The 19174-nt window shown below is 42.8% G+C and overlaps 1 protein-coding gene across 1 annotated transcript in view; it reads left to right on the forward strand.

Annotated features, from left to right (window-relative positions):
* Positions 1-19174, forward strand: part of PLA2G4A (phospholipase A2 group IVA) — a 90722-nt gene that overhangs the window by 48553 nt on the left and 22995 nt on the right. Inside the window, exons 3-9 of the mRNA XM_081012155.1 lie at positions 458-539; positions 4738-4886; positions 9237-9350; positions 13002-13039; positions 14651-14780; positions 16217-16353; positions 17428-17650. Coding sequence (XP_080868281.1) covers positions 458-539; positions 4738-4886; positions 9237-9350; positions 13002-13039; positions 14651-14780; positions 16217-16353; positions 17428-17650 — 873 coding nt within the window. The remainder of the gene's footprint in view (positions 1-457; positions 540-4737; positions 4887-9236; positions 9351-13001; positions 13040-14650; positions 14781-16216; positions 16354-17427; positions 17651-19174) is intronic.

A 19174-nucleotide genomic window follows, 5' to 3' on the forward strand; every position in this document is an offset into this window, starting at 1 on the left:
GTATTTAGGTATAATTGTACCTTTCCCGTAGGAGGGAATTACAAGCACAGGGTAAAGTTAAAGGCATCTATAAAACAACTTTTGGCTTCCTCAGCCCCTGCTGTGTTTTTTGATGACTAACGAAATGTCTGTGCAATACCAGTGCTTGAAGGGGAGGAGTGTTGAATTCATTGACGCTAAAAATTAAAAACACAAAGGTGTGGTGGCGAGGGGAACGAGCAGTTGTGTAGGAGTAGTTCTAGTCGGTTACGCTCAATGTAGTCTCAATGTTCAGTAAAGCTGAAGACTTCTGATTCAAGATGCTTTGTCTTCCAGTGGGTGCTTCATTAGCTTTTGGGAAAACAAACTTGGGGAGTGTCTTAGACAAGTTGAAAATGGGTTGGAGAGGGTTGTTTGATTTATGCGCTCTGTGGCCTTTCATTTCCTTCCTAACATCAGCTGTTCTTTTGGCATGCAGGTGGAACACCAGTATTCGCACATCTTTACCGTGACGATTAAGCAAGCCAAGAATGTCACCAAAGGGTCTTTTGGCGACATGCGTAAGTATCACTTCAGCTTTGTTCGTATTGCTCTGTGGGATATTTTGTGTGTGCATGCGCTCCAAGTTACACATGCTGGGTTCTTCCCGTATGAGAGGGGTCTAATCTTAAACTTGCTATTTTTATCTGGCTTTTAAATTGTAATCAGCCAGTTAGAATCAATGACTAAGATAATGCGGGTTCCTTAGACAGCATTTTTGTTGACTGTATTTTTTTTTATTTTTAATGAGAAGCTTACTTGTTATTTTACACTTCCCAGTACAGTGGTACCTCGGGTTAAGAACTTAATTCGTTCTGGAGGTCTGTACTTAACCTGAAACTGTTCTTAACCTGGAGCACCACTTTAGCTAATGGGGCCTCCTGCTGCCACTGCGCCGCCGCTGCATGATTTCTGTTCTCATCCTGAAGCAAAGTTCTTAACCCGAGGTAATATTTCTGGGTTAGCAGAGTCTGTAACCTGAAGTGTATGCAACCTGAAGCGTATGTAACCCGAGGTACCACTGTAGCAGCAAAGTCAATGAGTGTGTTTGCTGCCTTTACTCTTCTTAGACTGACTTAGAATTCAGCAATTCACTTACTGAAACTTAGAGGTTAGCTGTGGTCAAGAAAGGGGTGTGTGCAAAAGTTCTGCTGAGTCCTTATGGCAAAACAGAAAGTAAAGCCAAAAGTGTGCTTTTTGTTTGAAAGGCAATCTAGTATGAGCTCTTAGAATAGGGGTGACCGTTGCTCATCCTCTCGGATGTTTCAGGCCACAATTCCCATCACCCCTGACTATTGGCCATACTGACTTGGACTGGTGACTGTTGTGGCCCACGGCATCTGCTATATCCCCCCTTTAGAAATTAATGTGTGATCATTTAATGCATCAATGTGCTTCTCTTTCCTATGCATTCTCACCCCACCCTTGCTGTTACAAAAGAAATAGAGAGATGCTGAAATTTTGAAATTTTGGCACATGTTGCTTAACTTTACTACACTACTGATGAATTTTCAAAGTAATTGTCTGCATAGGAAACCGGGTGGGTAGGCAGAGTTATATACCATCCAGAACCCTGTGCGTGTGTTTGTTGTTGTTAGTTTCTGAACTATTTTTCCTTCCTTCCCTGCATATATGAATATATGTTTTTTGGAATTCTTGTGGGTTTCGGTGGCAAATGCTGTCTCATATTCCTTCGAATGAAACTAATTGCTTGTGAATGGTAACATGTTTATATGGCACAAAGCGCTATTACGTGATGAGAGTGAGTCTCTTGCCATACAGATTGCACAGAGGGGCAAGTTTGTTTCTCATATTGGTAGTTGATAATCTCGGGACTTTATTGATGATTGCGAAGGAGGCCAGTGATACTGTTCCAAGGGAATGTTGAGGGCAACCTTTGATGACACATTTTGCAAAAAACCTTTCTGCAAAGAGAAAAAAGTAGTCATCTAAAGTTCTTTGACTGAGAGTTGCCATTAAGTCTCGGCTCCCCGCTGAAGTGAAGTTGCTGCTCACCTACAAACATTTGCAGATGTAATTGGAGTCTCTGCAACGTGCAAGATGATAACTACGATGAAAAGTGATATCTTTATAAGTCCTGTAGGTACTTATAAAGGTAAGAAACTGGGGTGGGTATGTTTGATACCTTCTCCCTGGCAACTCTTTTGCCTTGACGGGTTACAGGTATCACCTGCTGGTGATGGGATGCGGGTGGCACTGTGGTCTAAACCACTGAGCTTGGGCTTGCCGATCAGAAGGTTGGCGGTTCGAATCCCTGTGACAGGGTGAGCTCCCGTTGCTCTGTGCTAGCTCCTGCCAACCTAGCAGTTGGAAGGCACACCAGTGCAAGTAAATAAATAGGTATGGCTGTGGCGGGAAGGCAAATGGCATTTCTGTGAGCTCTGGCTTCCATCATGGTGTTCTGTTGCTTCCTCTTTGGCGCGCTTCCTCAATCACCCTTCCTCGCTCCCTATTTTGCAGGTTTAGGCACTGGCTTTGCTATGGACCTTGGTTGGTCGCCGTTGAGGGGCCTGGCAGGAATTTTTCCACTTGGCAAATTGGCACTGGCCATTTGGTTTTCGCCTACCACGTAGCAATCCTCACAACTTTGTTAGGGTTGTGGTGGGAGAGGGGAGGTGTGGCCATCACCTGCCCCTCCAAGCTTAAGGGTATTCCATTAAAGGAATCCGGGGGTGTTGATCTTGTCCGAAGCCTGGGTTGGGGGTTAGGGCCGTGACACGACCCCGACGGGAACACCAGGGGGAGCTCGAGTTGGTCTGCATCGACAGGGCACCCCCTTCCGGTGGTTTACCCTTACCAGACTTCCTGCGCATCAGGCAGGAGTCAGATATAGTCGGGTCCATTCAGTGCCTAAGCCAATACCGCTCACATTCTGCAATCAATAAAGTTGTGGCCAAATTTGCCCAATAACATTAACCTAATATCCGTGTCTTTGTGTGTGTTATTTCTCAACGAGGGGGTGGCTTCTGGGTCTTGACACGCAACTCCTGCAGCCAAGCTGGTGCCAAACACGGTGCTCTATTTCACTCCTGGAGGCAACATTCCATTGTCTATCGAGACAGATGAATACCAACAACAACTACTGTTGTGAAATGGTCTGCCTGCTAAAATACGCATTGACATTCTACCAGCTTCTCAGATGAGCATTCCTTTGATCTCCTGACCTGAACCTCCTGCTTTAATTGCCGTATTAGCAATTATGATTTTTGAGCTCTTTTAATAGGCTTGTTTTATTGGATGTTTAGGTTAATGTTTTGATGGACTTGTTTTAATGTGTATTTTAATTATGTGTGTTTTTATATATATATATTTAGGTAATTGGTTTTATGCTTCTAAATCACCTTGGCAATTAAGTGGTATATTAAGTAAATAACACCTGTTATTAAAAGGCCAGTGTGGCTGTGCCCTCAGGAAGGTTCTGGCTGGGAAAGAAAAGGCTGGAGCAGATCTGGAGCCAAGGGAGCCAGGTTTCTTCTTCCTCTGGCAGTGGAGATGCAGGGAGGTCCTCCATGGGGGGTTTCCCAAGCTTTCCGATGGCAGCTTTTATCTGTGCACCATTTTGCATATACATGCTGCCCCTGGAGTGGAACCCTTGCATGAGGGGTGCCTGCACAGCTGGTGGCGCTGTGGTCTAAACCACTGAGCCCCTTGGGCTTGCCGATCAGAAGGTCAGCGGTTCAAATCCCTGTGACAGGGTGAGCTCCCATTGCTCGGTCCCAGCTCCTGCCAACCTAGCAGTTGGAAAGCACACCAGAGCAAGTAGATAAATAGGTACCACTGCAGCAGGTGAATGGCGTTTCCGTGCGCTCTGGCACTCGTCAGTGTGTCCCATTGTGCTAGAAGTGGTTTAGGCATGCTGGCCACATGACCTGGAAAGCTCCCTCAGCTGGCTCCCTCAGCCTGAAAGCAAGATGAGTGCCACACCCCATACAGTGGTACCTCGGGTTACATACGCTTCAGGTTACATACGCTTCCGGTTACACACTCTGCTAACCCAGAAATAGTGCTTCAGGTTAAGAACTTTGCTTCAGGATAAGAACAGAAATTGGGCTCCGGCGGCACGGCGGCAGCAGGAGGCCCCATTAGCTAAAGTGGTGCTTCAGGTTAAGAACAGTTTCAGGTTAAGAACGGACCTCCGGAACGAATTAAGTACTTAACCTGAGGTACCACTGTAGTCGCTTTTGACTGGACTTAACCGTCCAGGGGTCCTTTACCTTTACCTTTATTGTACTTGTTTCACATATTTTATTGATGTTATGTGCTACTGTAGGAGCAAGGTGAGGGCTCTGAGCAAGCGAAATATTTGACATTAAGTCTACTCTTTCCGTGCCAGCCTGTTCTGGCCCTTTCACTGGCAATGGTGATCAGTCAACACTGCATTCTGTGCTTCAAATCCTGTTAGAGTAGGGCCATTGTGGGAGGTGTATTGAAGATGCACCAATGTAAGGACTTCTGCCAAATTTTAGCTCTCCCTAGCCAGCACATCTTGGGCACAGGGCTGTGTCCTTAACTCAATTTGTTGTCTTATGTTCAAAATAGCATTTATTCAGCCCAGGGTTTCATATGTCTGTGCAGAACAAACACACAAACAGAAGTGCAGTTGGTGAAGATTCTGTTGAGTGCAATTGGCCGTTCGATTTACCTCCATGTTTTTGAAGAGTCTGTTACTGATTCCTGCGTGTTTTTGTTTTATTTCAGTGGACACTCCCGACCCCTATGTGGAACTGTTCATCCCAACAGCCCCAGACAGCAGAAAGAGAACGACACACATCAACAACAATGTGAACCCCGAGTGGAACGAAACCTTTGAAATAATTTTAGACCCCAAGCAGGAAAATGTTTTGGAGGTACCAGCACACATTATATTGGTCCTGGGGGTCATATGTGCAGGGCTGCTTATATCTTTCGCTGGTTTGTTCCAAAGATATTTAAACTTACCTCAGGAAAACTGTAGTATTCAGAATAATTTATACAAGTTTGCATTCTTTTAAGTCTATCCATCTTTTTTGCTGAATTTGCAAAATGGTGTCTGGAAGCATGGTTTGACAAAGGGAGGAAGAATGTAGTATTGGCAACGTGTTTGCAGAACCCTCAAGCTTCCAGTCCACAGTGTTCTAGGTATGAATTTCCTGAGTTTACAAGGGACTGAAGAAGGATATTGCTACAGGCTGGGGAGTTCAGTAAAAAGTGAGCAAAAATATTACTAGACTAAGGCATTTCCTACAGAGACGGTACACCTATGTTTGCAGTGTAGTGGGTCATGCTGTGGTCTAAACCACAGAGCCTCTTGGGCTTGCCGATCAGAAGGTTGGTGGTTCAAATCCCCACGGCTGGGTGAGCTCCCGTTGCTCTGTCCCAGCTCCTGCCAACTTAGCAGTTCGAAAGCACGCCAGTGCAAGTAGATAAATAGGCACCACTGTGGCGGGAAGGTAAACGGTGTTTCCATGTGCTCTGGTTTCCATCACGGTGTCCCGTTGCGCCAGAAGCGGTTCAGGCATGCTGGCCACATGACCCGGAAAGCTGTCTGTGGAAAGCTGTCTGTCCCTCCAGCCCCTGGCCCAGGTCGTTTTATTCACAAAAGATCTTATTACACAGTGTTCGTCAGAACCAATCAGATTTCATCTGAGCATTTCAACAAACTCCACGTGGGGACAAAGCTAAACTACTACTAATTAACATGGGGTAAACAAAGAACAGAACTACAAAGGAGTATATTTGGTAACCCCTAAGGTCATAAACAAGCAATATACATGATAAGAATCATGGCCAGGAGGACAGCGATCATTATCACCTTTATGTGAAACCTGCTTCCTGGCCCTAAGATTAACATCCTAAGATTAACATATCAGAAAAGCTACTTCAAAGAAGCTGCCCACTGTCTTTGATGACCCAGGATGCCTGCCTGGCGAAGCAACTGGCAGTGTACGTGACTTGTCAACCAAGAGAGATGGACAGTAGAGGAAATGCCCAGAGATGCAGAGGGTTGTGGGATTTGATCAGAAATTATTGTCAGTGTATCAAACCCAGTCAACACAATGCATTCATCGTGGACACAATGGCTTGATGCAAATTTTATAATTCCTCATAGTAATCCCACCTGACCCCACACTCTGGATATTTGCACTCCTACAATTATTATTATTATTTTTTTAATGCTGCAACTGGAACAAACAAAACAAGAGTAAAGAAATGAGTAACTCTGAGAGCATAATTGAGTGTTGTTCTCGTCACTCAACGCTGTGTAACCACATCCATTCACCACATTATCTAGGACATTATGAGTAGTAGCAAGGGGCCTGCAGAAGGTCTACTTGTGCTAGAAGGAAAATCCAATACTCTCATGCATGGTATATGTGTGCTGAGCTTAAATGAGTCTATCTGTTCCAAACTGGGGCTTTCATTCCAGCAACATCCTCTTTTACTTCTCTTTATGCTGTTCTTAGTACGCATTATGTGAACTTCCCTTATTCTCGGAGGCAGAAAAAAAATATCGAAAGGAATTTTCTTAAGGGGCTAGCTAGTTCGCTCATTTCTGTTGCTATAACTATGGTGAATTGAAATAATTTCCTACTGGGCAGCTTTAAAAAGGAACATTTAGAAACCTGCTTTTATTGTAATAGATTTAATAATTTAAATTGACATGCTCAGCTGCTTGTGGAAACACATGACGAAAATTCTGAAAGCTAACACTAAAGAACCAATAATGTTGTGTAGGCTGGATAAGAGTGTTTATCTGACAGTAATGCAGTGCCATTTGCAAAAGTGCTTTCCCTCTACTATCACATTTCTATAATGTACACAGTATTAAATTTAGTTTGTAATTCGGTGCTTAGAAATGTATCATTGTGGAGGCCTACCCTTCTCTGCTTAAATTCTATTTTTCAAGTAAATTTGTTAACCAATGTTGTTAGTTTGACAAATGAAACAATGACACCCATGAACTAGCTAGTGATGGAGGAAATGCAAAGCTGGGGAAATTTGAAATAGGGATTCAAAAAGATGGAAACTGTCCATTCTGAGCTGGGCCCAGACCCTTCTGAATTTGGTCTAGCTGGAAATGGCCTTTGCCAGCCATTCCTACTGGTCTCATTCTTTCCCCAGCTCTATTCCCAAGCAAATAAACCTGGCCTTTGAGAAGAAGAGGGGGAAATCTAACAGCAAGAAGAGCTTAAAAGTGGCAGGCAAAACCTTGTAGTTGGAAATGATATTTCTGAGCATACTTACCAGAGTTCATGAAATTCAGAGTTTCCTTTACCTCTTGAATTTAATTGCCATTTACTTTCTCCTGCCTCTGGTGTATGGGGCTAGACTGAAGTGGAGATTAAGTGTTCGCTTCAGTTGGTGTTAACTACAAAATAATAACACAAAATTCTGCAAAATTATATGGTCATCAGAGTAATGTATATGTTTAGCATCTCCTTTTACATTCCCTTGCCTTTGGGGCCACTTACTGATGATCTCCTGAAGCTGGGGCTCCAATACTTTGGCCACCTCATGAGAAGATAAGACTCCCTGGAAAAGACCCTGATGTTGGGAAAGATGGAGGGCACAAGGAGAAGGGGACGGCAGAGGACGAGATGGTTGGATAGTGTTCTCGAAGCTACCAGCATGAGTTTGACCAAACTGCGGGAGGCAGTGGAAGACAGGAGTGCCTGGCGTGCTCTGGTCTATGGGGTCACGAAGAGTCGGACATGACTAAACGACTAAACAACAACAACAACAACTGATGATCTCCATTCTACACTATGAGAATGAGCAAAGGAGGGAAAAGTAAAGAAATGGCTATAGATCAACATCTTTATGATGTTGGAATGTCATACTCTGTGCAACCATTGGCACACATCTGCGAGTTAATTATTTTAATAGCTGCAGCACCAAGCAGAGTGGCACCTTGGTAGTTGAACGGCTTAGTTGTCGAACAAATTGGCTCCCGAACGTCGCAAACTCGGAAGTGAGTGTTCGGTTTGCGAACGTTTTTTGGAAGCCGAACGTCGGACACGGCTTCCGATTGAGTGCAGGAAGCCTTGGTTTTCAAACCATTTCGGGAGTCGAACCGACTCCTGGAATGGATTAAATTCAAGAACCAAGGTACCACTGTAGTGTGTTATATGCATGAATGGACTATTACAACAGATCAGACACAACAGATAAGATTCACATATCACCTCAGAATACAACACTGTTTCAAGGGAATCAATTCCAACAACTCTCAATTCATACACTGAATACCCAATGATTAAAAATCATATCATAATATTTCATTTTTGAACTGGCTCCAAGATGCATGTCTTGATCTCAGAATACTTTCCATGCCTCATTCTAGTATGTAGCTGATCTGATGTTAGAATAGTATGTGTCCTTGGGCAAATTTTGTCCACTATTTCAAAATGTTGTTGTCTACTGATGGTGAATCTTCACTGAGCATATTTCTGCCAGATTTTAATATTTTATTTTCCTCATTCAGGCTCTGTTTGTTGTACACTAATGTACACAAATGCTCGAATTTCCCTTTTTCCTGCTTAATTTCTGATTTTTTTCTACATTAGTATTTTAAAATAACCCATCATGGCTTAGAAATGAGGTGGGCAAATTTGCAGCTGTCCTAGACCCCTGGCAAGATATATTGAAAAATAGGTGGTGGGTGCATAAGCAGAGTCTGCCCATTCATACTGAGGAACAGGAAGCTACTCTGAAACCAGATACAGTGGTACCTCAGGTTACATACGCTTCAGGTTACATACACTTCAGGTTACAGACTCTGCTAACCCAGAAATATTACCTCGGGTTAAGAACTTTGCTTCAGGATGAGAACAGAAATTGTGCTCTGGCGGCGCGGCAGCAGCAGGAGGCCCCATTGGCTAAAGTGGTGCTTCAGGTTAAGAACAGTTTCAGGTTAAGAACGGACCTCCGGAACGAATTAAGTACTTAACCCGAGGTACCACTGTATCTATACTAGTGGTCTAGATAGAGAATGGAACCAAAAAATGTACATCAGAAATGGCAGTAGAGAAAGGCGACTGGATGACAAAAGAAAAAGAAAATGCTTAGATATATCAAGTTTTTGCAATTGCTTTGCCATATCTGACAAATGTGTACTAATAATTGCTTGGCAAATATGTTGCCTTTAATGAATGTTATCATAAAGGCAAATAGGTGGTTTTTTTAAATAAAAAAATAATAATGTTTATCTTTTGCAGGTCACTCTTATGGATGCAAATTATGTGATGGATGAGACAATTGGTACAGCAACGTTCCCCATATCTTCTTTGAAAGTGGGAGAGAAGAAAGAGGTCTCACTCATCATCAGTAAAGTATGTTTCAAAATTCTGCTGGTAGAATATCCGTTCCATTGATGTCAGTGGCAAAACTGGCGTTGTGCAGTATTATGGAGGGCTAAGAGTGTCTCTAGTCATTAAAGTATTTCAAATCTGCTCCGCACCTGAAGGTCCCAGGTTGGAAGTCCATAAGCTTCAAAATAAAACTTTTCAGTAGGATTAACAGCAGCCTACTGTAAAATGAAACAAATGCAAAATACAAGTTAAAAGACAGCAGTAGAACCCAAAACATATAAATACATTGATTCAATGAGTGTATAGAAGCAGTTCTTTTATATAATGTATCCCAAGTAGCCATGTCAAACAGTGATATCCTTTTTTAATCATGGTGGAATTTAGTATGATGTGAAGGATGCTATAAAGCAGGGCCCTTTCAAACAATAGTAACTTGGCTTACAAGGCTGTTGTGATTTACTTGTATAATGAGACAACGTTATTAACTGTGCTGGTCATAGGAAAAGAGCATGATGTGCATTTTTAAAAAAATGATTAAAACTAGATCCTTATTGCCGTTGGATTAGTTTGGTAATGCTTTCTCAGGAGAGAAAGAGCTTGGGGAAATGGCAAGCCAATTGCAACACTTTTTATACTATTAGTAATATTACCATTTTCCTTGGTGAAGACTATTTCCCGCCCATCTGGCTGGGTTTCCCCAGTCACTCTGGGCGGCTTCCAACAATATATATATATATATATATATATATACACATTAAAACATCAGTCATTAAAAACTTCCCTAAACAGGGCTGCCTTCAGATGTCTTCTAAATGTCAGATAGTTGTTAATTTCTTTGACAACTGATGGGAGGGCATTCCACAGGACGGGCGCCACTACTGAGAAGGCCCTCTGCCTGGTTCCCTGCAACTTGGCTTCTCGCAGTGACGGAACCGCCAGAAGGCCCTTGGAGCTGGACCTCAGTGTCTGGGCTGAACAATGGGGGTGGAGACGCTCCTTCAGGTATACTGGACTGAGGCCGTTTAGGGCTTTAAAGGTCAGCACCAACACTTTGAATTGTGGTTGGAAACGTACTGGGAGCCAGTGAAGATCCTTTATATGTATATAGTCCCGGCGGCCACTTCCAGTGACCAGTCTAGCTGCTGCATTCTGGGTTAGTTGTAGTTTCTGAGTCACCTTCAAAGGTAGCCCCACATAGAGCACATTGTAGTAGTCCAAGCGGGAGATAACTAGAGCATGCACCATTCTGGCAAGACAGTCTGTGGGCAGGTAGGGTCCCAGCCTGCATACCAGATGGAGCTGATAAACAGCTGCCCTGGACACTGAATTGACCTGCACCTCCATGAACAGCTGTGAGTCCAAAGTGGCTCCCAGGCTGCACACCTGGTCCTTCAGGGGCACAGTTGCCCCATTCAGGACCAGGGAGTCCCCCATACCCGCCTGCCCCCTGTCCTCCCAAACCAGTACTTCTGTCTTGTCAGGATTCAACCTCAATCTGTTAGCTGCCATCCTAATAACCACCACTGAGAAGGTTGATATGGGGGAAGGCACACTTCTAAAATGTCAGTGAAAAGAGAGAAGGGCAATATTTATTTTTATGATCAGCACCATCAATATATATGGTGCTTTCAGGAGCTGGGCAGACCAAAAGAAGAAAAGAGACTTTATCTTTGCCACCCAGGGAGAAAGAATTGACCTGGAGCCAGGCTGCTTGTTTGGCTCACAACTTGGCAAAGAGAGCTGGAGGGGAATCTAAGTTAAGCACACAGGAAGGGAGGAGCTGTCGGCTGGCTTTTCGTTTGTGGTTTGCCTCTAATTATGTCTCCTTAGTGCTAAATATTTTTAAGGAGTTGGGAGCAGATGGAGCTGGGGAAGATTATCCACAAAGGGAAGAGGGCTGTGGACTGAGTCGGTCCAAGACACTTGGCTGCCCGAGGCGGAAGAAGTCAACCTTTTCTTCTGTAAACTGCCTTGGGGGTGTCTTGTTTAAAGGCACCAAACAAGCAAATGACCCAACAAGAGCAGAGAAGGTTGTTCAAGTTGAGGTGGTACTGTATTTACAGTAGTAAATGGATACAGTGGTGTCTTGGTTCTCAAACGCCTTGGTACTCAAACAGCTTGCAACCCAAACACTGCAAACCCAGAAGTAAGTGTTCCTGTTTGCGAACTTTTTTCGGGAGCCGAATGTGCTCCGTTTTGAGTGTCACACTTCCAATTTGAGTGCCACACTTCCGTTTTGAGTGTTACGCTGAGGTCTGTCTGTTTTTGTGGTTTGTTTTGCGTTTTTGTTTTTGCGGCTCTTTTTGTTTTGTTTTTGTGACTGTGTGGAACCCAGTTCAGCTACTGGTGGATTGATTGTGCGACTGCAGTACACTGTTTATTGCTTTCATTTTATGGATCAATGGTCTCGTTAGGAGGAGGAGGAGTAGGAGTAGGAGTTTGGATTTGATATCCTGCTTTATCACTACCCGAAGGAGTCTCAAAGTGGCTAACAATCTCCTTTCCCTTCCTCCCCCACAACAAACACTCTGTTAGGTGAGTGGGGCTGAGAGACTTCAGAGAAGTGTGAGTAGCCCAAGGTCACCCAGCAGCTGCATGGGGAGGAGCAGGGAATCGGACCCAGTTCACCAGATTATGAGTCCACCGCTCTTAACCACTACACCACACTGGCTCTCTTCTTTTAGATATCTTTACTATCTTTTAGATAGTAAAATTCATGTTAAATTGCTGTTTTAGGGTGTGTTTTTTTTAAAGTCTGGAACGGATTAATCAGTTTTGCATTACTTTCTATTGGTTTTGGAACACTTTGGTTTTGGAACGGACTTCCGGAACGGATTAAGTTTGAGAACCAAGGTACCACTGTAAAGTAAAAGTAAGGTGAATTGTAGAAGTTAAAGGGGGTATTTTGCAGCAGCTTAGGATTAAAGCACTGTCCTGAAAGTTGGAAGGCCGCTACACCAGGTGATGGTTTCAGGAACAGGTGACAGGAAAGGTCGACAGCACAAAACCACCAATGGAAGCATGACATGCACTGCCACCCCTTTTCTCTGCCCACTCCTGCATTGTAATAATAATAATAATAATAATAATAATAATAATACCCCTCTCATCTGCCTGGGTTTCCCCAGCCACTCTGGGCGGCTTCCAAAAGAATACTAAAAACATGACAGAACATCAAACCTTAAAAACTTCCCTAAACAGGGCTGCCTTCACATGCCTTCTAAAAGTCGGATAGTCATTTATTTCCTTGGCATCTGATGGGAGGGCGTTCCACAGGGCAGGCGCCATCACCGAAAAGGCCTTCTGCCTGGTTCCCTGTAACCTCACTTCTCACAGTGAGGGAATCGCCAGAAGGCCCTCAGAGCTGGACCTCAGTGTCTGGGCTGAACGATGGGGGTGAAGTAATCTACAAGCTTTGGTCTGTTTCTTTAAACTTGCTGGAATTCTCTGTCTAGCCACTGTGAGAAACAGGATGGACCTTTGGGTCTGATCCTATGAGGGTTTTATTTTTAATCTTACTTAGTAGCCCTCTTAAGTTCTGTACTTTCTAAAAGTTTCTGTCATTCCATAGCTTAATTAATTGCATCATTGAGTAAACTACATTTTTGTTCTTGTTGGTCATCATTTAACTACAAAGAAAGACCATGATCTTTCCCCACTTGTCTTGTTTAGGTCATTACCGTTACTTTGGAGGTATCTCTTGAAGTTTGGTAAGTCATCTTGATGCAATAAAAACAGAAGTTTAGAGATTTCAGAAGCAGTATGGTTTTGAGAGTAGGTTTTGGTTGTTGTTGCTTTGCTATGTTTTGTAAATTTAAGTGTGAAGCTGTAAAATTACCATATTTTTCACTCTATAAGACGCACCAGACCACAAGACGCACCTAGTTTTTGGAGGAGGAAAACAAGAAAAAAAATATTCTGAATCCCAGAAGCCAGAACAGCAAGAGTGATCTCTGCACAGTGAAAGCAGCAATCCCTCTTGCTGTTCTGGCTTCTGGGGTAGCTGCGCAGCCTGCATTCACTCCATAAGACGCACACACATTTCCCCTTACTTTTTAGGAGGGAAAAAGTGAGTCTTATACAGCAAAAAATACGGTAACTGTGTAGGGCTAACTGTTAGAATAACTTAGCATTGAAAAGATTAGGTAGGAAGTTGGTATTATCCAGCAAGCCCCATTAATCTTCAGAGGAGGTATTTGACATGTGCTTAATTATCCCACTTATTTAAACTGATGGGATTCAAATGTACCATACTAGATTCTAAGCAATACTTGCAATATTCTAAAAATGATGCAGATTTTGGGTACATAAAACTAGAAAGCCTGGAAATCTCCTGCACTATAACCTTTCTGCAGAACACAGAATATGACATCTAACGTACAGTTCAAGTTTAAAGGGCAAATGTCCAGTTTTCATGGCGGTTGCTGTTTTTTCTTCTTTTAAAACACAGAGGGAACAATTAAACACAATTAAATGCGCTTGGCCCATTGATTTTAATAGGATTAAAGATGGTTAACTGTCTTTGTCTGGGAAAATAAAGTCTAAATGAAGTCTCTTGGTGGTCGCAGAGTAGAGTATCAGCAACTATCAGCCACTCCCATATAAAAATTTGCAACAGCACTGACATATAATTGCCATTAGTTATCATAGTCAGTTCCACATTGCAAGTGTCATTACAACCCTGCCAATGATTTTAACTGTTTACAGTAGGTTTTTTAAAAAATAAATTAAGAATTTTACTCCGATCTTTAAAAAATCCTTGATCTTCCTGGTTTCTGATCTTCCCCGCCAGTTTCACCATCTCTGCGTATTCCATCAGTTTCGTCTGCCATTCTTCTTTTATTGTTACTTCTCCTTCTTTCCTTCTCTGGGCTAGTAGCATTCTCACTGCTGTTGTTGCATACATAAAAAGTATTTTATCCTCTTTTGGTAACTCTTCAGCTGTTAATACCTCACAAAAGGGCTTCTGGTTTCTTAACAAATGCATTCTTAAACATTTTCTTTAATTCATTATATATCATTTCCCAGAAAGCCTTTACCTGTATACATGTCCACCGCATATGATAAAAACAAAATTGAACTTGTTTTATACATTTTTGTAATTTTACTCGGTGTTATACAGGCATAGGCAAACTCCAGCCCTCCAGATGTTTGGGACTACAATTCCCATCATCCCTAGCTAACAGGACCAGTGGTCAAGGATGATGGGAATTGTAGTCCCAAACATCTGGAGGGCTGGAGTTTGCCGATGCCTGGTGTTAAATATCATCGGTACATCATTTTCATATAATTTCATGCTGTAAAACTTATCTGTTTTACAGCTCATCAACCGACCTCCGTTTCAGCATGGCATTGTGTGATGAGGAAAAGGCTTTCCGAGAGCAGCGGAAAACTAAAGTAATGCACCATCTGAACAATTTCCTGGGGACAGACCTCACCTCTACCCGTGATGTAAGTTTGGAAGGCTCATGTCAGTAGCTAAGATGGCTGTTGCTGTCACAATCTCAGTAGTGAGTTTTTTAAATGCAAATACTCATAAAACAACAAAGTTCCGCAACGAAGTTACTGAACAGGTGTGTCTGTAGTCCAGACTGTTAAAATACCACAGCAGCATATCTGGTGCTGAGCATATTTACTCAGTTGGCTTTGTTAATGCTTGACTTTGAGATTTATTCTCTGTTCCTGCTATCTATAGTCCTGCAGTTTCTTGTTTTAAAGTTCAACACACTCATTTTCTAGCCTCTGCTGGCAAAATCTGGATGCTAGGATTTGTTTTCTGGAAGTTCGCATGTTAGGGACTTTATTTTAATCTTAATTTTAAACAATTAGACCAGTCTCTCTCTCCCTCCCACCCTCATTTTTATTTTTCCTTTAGGCTTAGGAGAGTGGGAATCTTAGTTTAGATGGTATGATATCTAATGTAGCGTCAGACTCTTTTGTATAAACCTGAAAAAGTGACTGTGGACCACCAAAAAGGGCAGAACGACTGTGGGAGTTGAGGAGAAAGCAGTATCTAAATAGGATCAGATTGTTCAGTTGAGTCAGAAGCAAAACTGCTGTCAGAGGTGTACCAGTCGAATAATGTTGGCAGCTTGTTTTAATTCTAAGGTAAAGGTAAAGGGACCCCTGACCATTATGTCCAGTCATGACCGACTCTGGGGTTGTGGTGCTCATCTCGCTTTATTGGCCGAGGGAGCCGGCGTACAGCTTCTGGGTCATGTGGCCAGCATGACTAAGCCGCTTCTGGCAAACCAGAGCAGTGCACAGAAACGCCGTTTACCTTCCCGCTGGAGCGGTACCTATTTATCTACTTGCACTTTGACGTGCTTTCGAACTGCTAGGTTGGCAGGAGCAGGGACCGAGCAACGGGAGCTCACCCCGTCGCGGGGATTCAAACCGCCGACCTTCTGATCAGCGAGTCCTAGGCTCTGTGGTTTAACCCACAGCGCCACCTGCGTCCCTATGTTTTAATTCTACAGCACCATAAATGTATAATTTGATTTACAAAGTAACATAAAGAGGGGTTTGCTATGTATTTCCACTCTAAGGAGCTTACATTGTAAATTTTGACAGCAGGGAGGGCAACAGAAAATGGAAGGGTGAGGCATGGATAGAAAAGAAGAATGGAAGAGAATGTTTTTATTTGAAGCTGAGGAATATAGTTCTCACTGACCCACAGTCTTTCTCAGAGGTGATTTTATTGCCTCTAGGTGATCCAGAAACTAGGTCTGTAGGAACAAAAGAATTTCAGTAGACATAATATTTCAGTGTTATGTTGTAAATAAAATTTCCAATAAAAATTCATTTTAAAAAAATTCAGTAGACAGATAAACTAAGCCACACACATTGAATGTTTAAAAACCCATCTTTATTGTATGCTTATCCAGGTACCGGTGATTGCAATATTGGGATCTGGTGGTGGATTCCGTGCCACAGTGGGGTTTGCTGGGGTGATGAAAGCACTGTATGAATCTGGAATTCTGGACTGTGCAACATATATCGCTGGCTTATCTGGATCCACATGGTATGTTTCCCCACTGAACTGTCCTCACCTCAACTTTCTTATATAATAATAACTTCCTTCAAATCTCATTCTTTCTATGTAGGTCAATGCATGAAAAGTTGAAATGGTTTTGAATAGGAACATCCTGAGTTCCTTATCTGCAGATCCTGTTAACCAGGTTGCAAGAACGGAAACCAATGCAGAAGCAAATCCCTTTTCAGTTAATAGTTGACGGAGCGTCTGGCTTGTGCCTCTAGGCCCAGTGATGGCCAAATGTGGCCCTCCAGCTGTTTTGGGACTACAGTTCCCATCATCCCTGACCACTGGTCCTGTTAGCTAGGGATGGTGGGAGTTGTAGTCCAAAAACAGCTGGAGGGTCACGTTTGGCCATCACTGCTCTAGGCTCTTCTGATGCTTTGATTCTGTGATTTTAAAATACTTTCTGAATGAATGAAATTTTAAAAAGGGATTTTTTTAATGGGTTTGTGGCAGTCATCTCGCTTTTCAGGCTGATGGAGCTGGCGTTTGTCCGCAGACAGCTTCCCAGGTCATGTGGCCAGCATGACTAAACCATTACTGGCGCAGTCCGCAATGGGTGCCGGAGCACACGGAAACGCCATTTACTTTCCCACTGCAGTGGTACCTATTTATCTACTTGCCCTGGCGTGCTTTCAAACTGCTAGGTTGGCAGGAGCTCGGACAGAGCAACGAGAGCTCCCCCCTTTGCATGGATTCAAACTGCCGACCTTCTGATTGGCAAGCCCAAGAGGCTCAGTGGTTTAGACCACAGCACCAGCGGCATCCCTACATGAATGAAATATTGCAGTGTAGGAAATTTTGTAATTGCATCTTCAGATGAAACAGAACCCCCCCCCCAATAGGTTTGCTCCTGATTCATATATTTTACAGTATATCGTTTCTCTTGCCATCTTAAATCATCCGGAGGGTGGAGTTAATCAATATTTTTATCCGGAGGGTGGAGTTAATCAATATTCAGTATTTTTACCTTGGTTCATGAAACATCTTCAGCTGCTGGTGGAAATGATTTCAGATGTTCTGCTCAGTAACTCTAAACTTGGTTGTGGTCATTTTCAGGTATATGTCAACCTTGTACTCTCACCCAGATTTCCCAGTAAAAGGACCAAAGGAAATAAATGAGGAGCTGAAGAACTGTGTCAGTCACAACCCATTAAAACTGCTCACTCCTCAGAAAGTAAAGCGATATATTGAAGCATTATGGAAAAAGAAGAGGTCTGGGCAGCCTGTTACATTTACAGATATTTTTGGAATGTTGATTGGAGAAACTCTCATCCAAAATGTAAGTTTGCAAATAAAACTTGGAGGCAGGCGCAGGTTTTACTGTAGCACGGTCAAAAATCTTTTGGGCCGATCAGTTTACTTTTTGCTTTGCAAATCAGTACATCTATCTGTGGTTTTGTATGTGTGATGTCAAGTTTTGTATTATGAGCTTATTTCTCTCTCAAACCTTCAAAAGAATTCACAAAGTCCACATATTTATTTATCGAGACTCTCCCACAGTTTTTTTTTACGCCGTATAATAATGTTACAATTGATAAACAATTTGTGTAACTTCAGTGTCCATTGAGGCAGTGTCTGCTGGTCAAGCCCACAAGTATGGTATAAAATTCTGTTATGTTGCAGTTCTAAAACAACATTTGTTTATGATGCAAACATTTCTGTGGACATGGAAAAAGGTGCCCCAGCAGCTCAAGTCTGCTTTGTGCAAAATCTTTTCGCTCTTTGACACTGCTGAAATATTTCAAAATTTGCCTTGGTCTTGAAGTTTTGTTTATGGAATGTTCTATGACGATCTGGTGTATAATTGGTGCTTTAATGCGCTCTACGTGGGGCTACCTTTGAAGGTGACCCGGAAACTGCAATTAATCCAGAATGCGGCAGCTAGACTGGTGACTGGGAGTGGCCGCTGGGACCACATAACACCGGTCCTGAGAGATCTGCATTGGCTCCCAGTACATTTCGAGCACAATTCAAAGTGTTGGTGCTGACCTTTGAAGCCCTAAACGGCCTCGGTCCTGTATACCTGAAGGAGCGTCTCCACCCCCATAGTTCAGCCCAGACACTGAGATCCAGCGCCGAGGGCCTTCTGGCGGTTCCCTTGTTGCGAGAAGTGAGGTTACAGGGAACCAGACAGAGGGCCTTCTTGGTAGTTGCGCCCGCCCTGTGGAACGCCCTCCCTTCAGATGTGAAGGAAATAAGCAGTTATCTTCTTTTTAAAAGACATCTGAAGGCAGCCCTGTTTAGGGAAGTTTTTAATATTTAATGCTGTATTGTTTTTAACACTTGATTAGAAGCCGCCCAGAGTGGCTAGGGAAACTCAGCCAGATGGGCGGGGTATAAATAATAAATTATTATTATAAATTATTATTTAATGCAGATATAGGATACCTGTGGCCTTCTAGATGACGTTCAGCTCCGATTCCCATCATTCTCAAGTAGCCACTAGTTTTAGTTGCCATCATTCTTAATCCAGTAACATCTGGAGGACCACAGGTTCTTCATTCCTGTTTTAATTACTGTCTTGTTTTAATTAATTAAAACGTTAATTAAAATGAGCACTAGCAATTAATCAGCACAATAGTTAATTAAAAAGCCAATTGAAAGTATCTCTTTCCTGTTGGACTGAATTGCACATATGCTGTTTTGTAGTTTTATTACTGCTTTAATCTTTGTATATTGTTCAATAATTGATTCTGGGCAAGGCTTTTGAGACTAGGGTGGGCTTGCTTGGCTTATTATTATTAATCAGATCTCTATAGCGCTTTTCATCTGAAGATCACAGGGTGGTTTGCAATCTAAAAAC

Source organism: Podarcis pityusensis (genome assembly GCF_964106645.2).
Source record: "Podarcis pityusensis genome assembly, chromosome: 6".
NCBI lineage: Eukaryota > Metazoa > Chordata > Lepidosauria > Squamata > Lacertidae > Podarcis > Podarcis pityusensis.